This window comes from Pavona decussata, unplaced genomic scaffold (genome assembly GCF_977016875.1).
Source record: "Pavona decussata unplaced genomic scaffold, jaPavDecu1.1 SCAFFOLD_175, whole genome shotgun sequence".
NCBI lineage: Eukaryota > Metazoa > Cnidaria > Anthozoa > Scleractinia > Agariciidae > Pavona > Pavona decussata.
Genome location: NW_028145586.1, coordinates 3790801 through 3798858, shown reverse-complemented (window position 1 = coordinate 3798858; position 8058 = coordinate 3790801). Strand labels below are relative to the sequence as shown.

Sequence of the window (8058 nt, the reverse complement as noted above, 5' to 3'; positions counted from 1 at the left end):
TTTAATTTGGTTAAAACTTTCTACAAAATGTACAGAGCTGCGTAAAAAATAACATTGTTTCTCAGGTATGTCGGGGAGATTCTAACCATTTTGGTCCGAAAGTATGAAAATGGGAATGGATCTCACAGTGACGGGTATGGATTATAGAAACCAAGTCTGTAAATGGATATGAGTTTTAGAGGCAACATCTGAGAAAGGGTAATAGAAAAATTAAATATTTTGGTCTTAAATAGGATCAGGGTTTAGAGAACCGAGCCACACACTCCGATCGAAATTTCTGAGCAGCACCCACCCCCTCCCCACCCCCCACCCGGGAATCCCATCTACAAAATTTAAGTAATACGGTGCAAAAACTCCCCAGGCCTCTCGTTATCTTAACAGAAACCAGCTATCATGAACTAATTGGCTGAAACTTTACAGTTTAAGATGACTTTTGACTTTGCGCCCAAGTTGGTGATGATTGGTGCACTACTGCTTTCTATGACAACCTCATCAAACAGCACCGAAGTTAAAACATCACTCGTGTACACCTACAACATCTTCACCAAGGATATTGCCATAGTAAGGCATACTATTGCCTCTGTGAACGTGCCCAGCCCAGTGGAGTGTTTCCGCCATTGCGCCAAAGTTTGTGGCTGCGTAGCGTTTCAGTTGACTGGGACGAGTTGTGAACTGTTGGATACAGACAAGGATGACGCGGATGGGGATCTGGTGACTAGAGAGGGCACTTTTCTGTATACAATGCAAGGGGCTGGTATTGAGGTGAGATCGTGTACAAGTGTTTCATGAAATCAAGTCATAAACTGATATTTATATGTAAAGACCAGTCCCGAGGAAAACGTATAGATTGCAGTGAGAGATAAGTGTTTATGCGTTAGCTTGGTGTCCTTGTTGGGAGAATAACACACGTAGAAAGCAAGACAAATATTTTCGCAAACGAAACCAACAAGCTTGTTAGGTTTGAATTTATGGTTTCCGTGCTGAATCATTAAAATTGTTAAAATCTCTAAAATAAAACTGACTGAATCTGCGAGCAGAGGTCCCTTAAAATATGTCGGAAGGTTGAAGGGAACTCTGCTGGGCTCTGAAGGCGACATCTTAAAATTAGACATTGTTGTTACATTCCTGTCTCCTTTCACTTTTTCATTCGTCCGATTTGCAGGAAATGAAAAGGAAAAGGAAGCCAGGTGAGTATATATTTGTCATAATTACCTTAGTAATAAATTAACTATTTAGATTTCTGTTAGCCATATTAATTAATCATATATTTGTAAAGCGCAATAGGGCATTTTTTTGGATACAACCCTACACGAGTCTAGTAAATAACATCAGATCATTATTATTATTATTATTATTATTATTATTATTATTATTATTATTATTATTGTTATTATTATTATTATTATTATTATTATTATTATTATTAGTTGTCAAAACGTACAGGAAGTGAGTGTCTGATATTAGTACTATTTGAGGAAGAAGCTATCTTGTTTTATGGGTTGAGTATCCCATTGCAGAACTGCTGCGAGCGGAAGGTTTATATCCTTAGTAAAACTGAATGGAACAAAGACCTTCGCATCTACTTTAAATCTTTCAACCAAAGTTAAAACATGTTTCATATAATCATATTCACTTAGTAATACTTCTTTATGTGACTTTTTTATGATATATTTATACATATTGGCTCGGTTTATGAGTCTCTGACTTAACACATTCAAGCTAGGCTTGGATTTAATCATCGAATGTGTCATGTCTTCACAGCTGGTACAGATGCCAATTCTTTTGCATCGTGCAGAGACATTTATCTGAAGGATAAGTAAGTGACATGGCTTTTTATAGACCGCTGTTCGTAGACGTTTGAAGGAGGGTGCTCTTGGGTATATTTGGCGTCAGTTGATTTGCCATACTTTGATGTGAAACGTGAAATGGCTGTCGTCCTCTTAAAACGCGATGATCAGGGTAATTAGCGATTAGCCACGCCGTAGTGTTCCATTGATATTGCCGGAGAAGCGAAACTGATGTCTGCAACTTGTTATGAAAGAGGTTGATCCTAAAATCTGCGTGAACTGTCTACGTTTCAGTGCAACGTGACCTCTCCCTCCCCCCCCCCCCCCCACTCCCAAACCGGCTTCCACACTAACACCATCACCTTCTTAAAAAAGAAAATATAATAATTCTTTATAGAAGAGTAATCAAGTTTTAAAAAATAAAATTAAAATAAGATAAATGTAAATAAAAGAAAACTAATGCAATGTTTAATAACTAATTCGTAGTTATCTTTGATCTCAATGCAACGAATCATCGATTCAGATTTAAGAGGTTAATCTGTAGTTAACTTTCATTTTAATCTTCAATTCAGATGTCGAGTGAATAAAGCTCACAAGCTGCAAACTGACATTGGAAGAATCCCTGTTTACTGTCACATGACCGGAATTGATGGATGCGGAGATGGAGGATGGACGCTGGTCATGAAAATTGATGGTAACAAGGTAAAATCAACAACAGGTTGTGGTTTTCACTAATCTACCCTTGGTCCGCTGCCCTACATGCCAAGCCGGCATATGGGCATGAGTGAGTGACCCTTGGTCCGTAACTGATATTATTTTTTTCTCAGTGCGCGAGCGGGTGAAATTTTGTAAATCATGTAGTCTTATTGGTTCCGGGAGTGAACAAAAGTTAAAATTGTACTCACCCTTAGATCGGACTGTATTGGGAAATAACTGTGCTCTCTATTTTGAGGGCCGCCCAAGGCCGCACTCAAGACCTCAAGGTCCCAATATGGACCTCCCCGCCAGTTAATAACATTTATTTTTTGTAAATCAAAGGAATAACAACAATAAAACCACTGCGGATTATAACGAACACGTACCACTGCCCTTTATTCCTACAGTGACCAATGCTTTAATTAACCCCAACTCCAGACTGTCAACAGAACTCCTTAACAAACTTAAACTCACTGACGTTCAATTTAGCGCGACTGATGCAACAAGTACCAGCATTCAGCAAATTAATGAGGTGTATGAGAACTTTTTTAAGCGGTGAGTTCGTGTTTTCTTTTATAGTCAACATTTCACTACGATTCCAAACTCTGGAGCAACAAAACCGAGTTTAATCGTCCCGGAGGTGAGACGGGGTTTGACAACCAGGAAACCAAGTTACCGATTTACTGGAACATGAACTTCTCCAAGATCTGTCTCGGCATGAGGATTGGCAATCAATCCGTCAAGTTCCTGGTCATCAGCAAGAATGGCACTTCACTGTACTCTCTGATCGCTGATGGCCGTTATCGATCAACCTCTCTGGGTAGAGACAAGTGGAAGACATTGATTGACTCTGAAGCATCTTTGCAGATCAACTGTAACAAAGAAGGGTTCAACGCAGTGAGTGACAGGTACGACTATTCCAAAGCAAGAATCGGTATTATAAGCAACAATCAAAACCGTTGCGGTACCTGCAACTCCAGAATTGGTGTTGGTACGGGGGGACGTTTTGATGATACCAACACGTGTGGTAATGAGGCTTCACGCGAAGGCGATAACGGAGACAAGCACATTAAAACCATGGGATACATATTAGTAAAATAAAAGGAAAACGATGGAGGTTCCTCCTAAAAACAAGTGAGAAGAGAAAAATAATCCATAAATGTTGCAACTGTTGTAGTTAGGTTTAGATTAGATTTAGTAAGACTGGACAGGATCGGGACTTTTGTTTGCTTGTAATAGTATAATAATGACATAAAAATAAAATGCAGAGATAGGAATATAAACTGTTCAGTAAGTCATGGGTCAGTCAACAAAGAAGGCCTAGCCCGAGAGCTAGAGAGGCGAGGACCTCCCACCCATCCCCCAGGAAATATCCTTTAGAATCATAGACGATGATCACCTTCAGCTCCGCCATTGGCCTTTGTTCATGCTCGAATGGGATTCTTACTCATAACTCTGCGGTTTGCTCTACCTACTAAGCTATCAAGCCAACCGGAACTGGCCATGGTCGTTCTGCACCCGTAGATAGTGAATATATAAATGGCTGTGTCAAAAGGTCAAAAAATTGAATCCCATAGCAAATCTTTTTTCTTTTTTTTTTTTTTGCAATTAACTTGCGTATCTAACCACGTGATGTTGGACGAGGGCGAGAGGTAGTAGCAAGGCCCCGAGGGGAATGGGGAAAAGGCAATCTGCGGCTTACGTCACTCGTTGTCGCGGCGCACGCCGCTTATGGTGGTTCTCCTGCCAAAACTTTATATTCGCTCGCGGACCATATCGCCAGCTACGCTAGCTAATAGTTTTCCTAGTTAAATCAGTTAAATGCGAGAACCTTTCGCTCATAAGAAATTTCGTCACTCTAATTCGGTAGTGGTAAACAGAACGTACCTTAATTGGCCTTTGCAGCTGGAAATGTCTTTGAAAAGCATCATAAGTTAATAAACTTAAAAGTAATAATACATCCATTTACTTTGAACCATCTCGTTACACAGCAAGCGCTTGAACTACTGCAACTACAGTGTCCCTGGATGGATTTATTTGCAGCAGACAATCTAGTCTTTGATTTAAAAGAAAAATGGAATTAAACTTTAAAAATGAAACGCACCCCAGATTTCCTTTACTCATCCTCTTACGGAAAATTCACATTGCTTTTTATTCTTCTTTTTCCTCTTGGGAACCAAGCACCTTTGTACTCTACCAGAATTAAAAAAAAAAAAGAACAACTCTCGTATTATTATACTCTGGTGTGATTACTCGTAGCAGTCAAAAGCATGAATCTTTTCAAAAGCTTACACAGTCATACAGCCCCACTTAGAATCTCATAGCTGTGTTCATGCAAAAGAGATTAAGTCGCTGAGATTTTTTTTATTAAATCAGAAAAATGTGGTCAGCATTTTTTTTTTTGCCATAATATATATTAGAAAAAGGTAGAATCGATGTGTTATACTTAACGATTATTCCACGAGCGTGCGTTGGATATGACATGATAGATAGTCAGCTAGGCGCGTAGCCCCGAGTTAGCTACAATCATCTCATATCCAACGAACGCGAGTGGAATAATTGTTTTATTAAAAACAGTCAAAATTTATTGCTCGTTCTTGCTGATTTCGCTTTGCAAGAACAACCGGAAAACAATTTGATGGTCGCTATTTCTCGGGCATGATAAAATGGCTCATATACCATGGCCTCTAAGCCAATCAAATCCCTTGGAAATGCATTATACAATGATCCGAGATTATAAACATTCTGCTCCCACCAGGTATTCCGTAACGATAGTTCATGTAGTTACAAAACGATGGCTTCAACCTGCAAATAATACTGTTGTTAGACACTCACTTCGCTTACCATTTGAACCTTTAGCAGCTTTTCCTTTCCTTTTCATTTCCTGCAAATCAGACGTATGAACAAGTGAAAGGAGACAGAGAAATGACAAGGGCACCAACAAGAATATTTGAACAAACTACTTTCAAAGTTGTCTCCTGTGTTGCCATGTGTAAGCTAATATTGGTCTATCTGTTCGGAAGTTTTAGCTGAAAATTCAATTTGCAGAAAGTTGTAGGGAAAGGCATCTTATTACTGGTCAACAAACTACCCTGCTAGCTCTGCTCGCAGGTGTGGGGTAGCAAGCTACACAATTCTTAGCAATTTAAATAATCTGCCACGGAAACCAGAAAAAAATTTTTTTTTCCCGTACACACCTGTCATCTACCGGAAGTTTTACAGGGAGGTTTACGGAGAAAATAATCATTTGTGTATTTTCCATAAAGAATACAATCAATTATCTAAAAGAAATGATAACCGATAGAGATCCCTTGAAATTTCCAAAAACGCACAGACTTTCGCAATTTGAGCTTTTCTCCTGATAAGTCTCGTCATATCATCAAGTACAAGTTTGCAAATCAACATGCACGTTAACAGTTTGTTTTGTAAACTGAACCTCCTGTTCTGTTAAACTCCTTTGTTGTTTAAGGCGATCGACTTCGGATTCGAGACCGTTTACACTGTCAAATCCCTGTCTCCTCTCACTTTTTCACACGTCTGATTTACAAGAAAAGAAAAGGTACCGAAAGCCTGCAGAGCAGGCGTTATTGTTGTTGTTGTTTTTTATTTTTTGCGTTTTTTAGGGGAGCGAAGGGACGCACGATACCCGTTCAAGCTTAAAATCTTTTCAGGATTCAGTATTTTCTTAACAAGCGTCTTTCCTCTATTTAATCTGTCACCCGCAGTTTTAATATATGGATATATTCATATTCAAAGTTAAGAGCATCAAGTCACTTCCACGCACGATCATACAGAAGAAAAGAAATTTGAAAAGTAAGTAGAATCTTTGAGCTCTTTTTTTCTTTATTGCCTATTTCTCAATTTGCATGCCAGTGATACACTTCCCAGTTTAGAGACCTAAAAGAAGTAATTTTCGCATTTTCTTCTAGTGTAGCTAAGTTTCAAAAATATCATTGAAGTGGGCTTTTCCTACCTAGTCCAGTTGCGTCAATGTAGTCTGAATAATTCTCGGAGTAGGCCGGGAACAAAAATTCAGTTATGTCTTTATCAGAGTTTACTGCGAACTGTATAAAAAATAAAGTTCACAAATGTCTGTTGGCAAAAACATGTTGAAGTTTATGTGCGAACAGAGAGATTCGCCGTCATGCTTCGTGCCTAACTAAACAAAGAAGTTAAACGTTGCGGGACCAACGTGTTGGCTTAGCCGGCTTAGCCTGAAAATGGCAAGCACAAACAGCAGAAACAACTTAATCAAATGGCCTTGATATTTCCGCCATTTTCCACACTTGCGAGTTGCCGTTTGCTTACAAAGAAAATTTGAGCAAATACACAACAGAACCACAAACGGAAGGCAAACGTGCTCCCGTTCGCGTTTAAAGTAGAACGCCAACTTTTCTCTCAACAATTGGCATATGTTCTGGAGAAGCTCTCTCACGCATCAATTTGTATTTGCTAAACAAACGAGTTTCCCACATCATGGAAGTTGAAAAGGAAAGCTAACGCGAAGTATCTCCAGAAATGCACGTAATAACGAAATAACTAATTTAACGAAATTTCAGTTTCGATAAAATTACAACCAGGGGACTTAAACAAAAATTGGCAAATTTGACGATATAAAAAATAGAAATAAAATAAATAAATGGGAATTTCAGTGGATTCCACAGGCTGGCCCTTCCTTTCCAGGTCGAATTGTTATTTGGAATTTTTATTTTTTGCGGAGGGAGTTAAACAGGAGTATCCGGAGAAAAACCCTCGGAGCAGGGACAAGAACCAACAACAAACTCAACCTACATATGACGCCGAATCCGGGAATCGAACCCGGGTCACATTGGTGGGAAGCGAGTGCTCTCACCACTGCGCTATCCCTGCTCCCCTTTATTTTGCCAAAGGCCTAGAGATGAGCAAATGAGCTCAAGAGAAGGGTACCAGTGAAGTGGCGAATTCGGCGAAGATGGCAAATTCGACAACATTTTGCCAAAGGTTAACATTCAAGCAAATGAGCTCAAGAGAAGGGTACAAGCGGCGAAAATGGCGAATTTGACTATATTTCGCCAAAGACCGAGATTCTAGCGTCATACACTCTGCGTTTAAAATGGTTAATGTTTTTTATTTTTTGGTTTTAATAACTTTTTTATATTTTCTTTTTTAAGTAATAATTGGCGCACTTAAGTACTAGAATGTTACTGTGGACTCACGTTTAGAGAATGAGGTATACACGCATTCTTAGTTTATTCGGGGAAAGTTTGGTCAACGTGATGAATTTTCCTCCAAGTTTTCAGAGTTGTCATATTCCCCAATTTGAATAATTTGAATAAGTTGACTGTTTGACTAATTTGCCCAAACTTTATTCAGGCAAGCGGTTTGATGAGTATGACGAAATGTTGCCAAGTTTGTCAACATGGCTGGCTTTTGTGCATTATTAGCCAATTTGCATAAGTTTCACATTTTGACGAAATTTGCGAGATTCATCGTAATCCCAAAATTCGCGAAAATTTTGAAAATTCGTCACCATGGCTGGCTTCTTGGTGTTAAGCCGATTTTTTTTTATAATTTGACAAAAATTGCCAAATTCGTC

General features: G+C 39.0%; 1 protein-coding gene across 1 annotated transcript; it reads left to right on the top strand.

Annotated features, from left to right (window-relative positions):
* Nucleotides 1-414: 414 nt before the first annotated feature.
* On the top strand, nt 415-4052 carry LOC146463735 (uncharacterized). The gene is made up of 5 exons (XM_085084371.1): nt 415-762; nt 1163-1187; nt 1762-1816; nt 2360-2489; nt 3063-4052. The coding sequence occupies exons 1-5, from the start codon at nt 427-429 to the stop codon at nt 3582-3584; spliced, it is 1068 nt and encodes a 355-aa protein (XP_084940497.1). The 5' UTR covers nt 415-426; the 3' UTR covers nt 3585-4052.
* Nucleotides 4053-8058: the final 4006 nt, after the last annotated feature.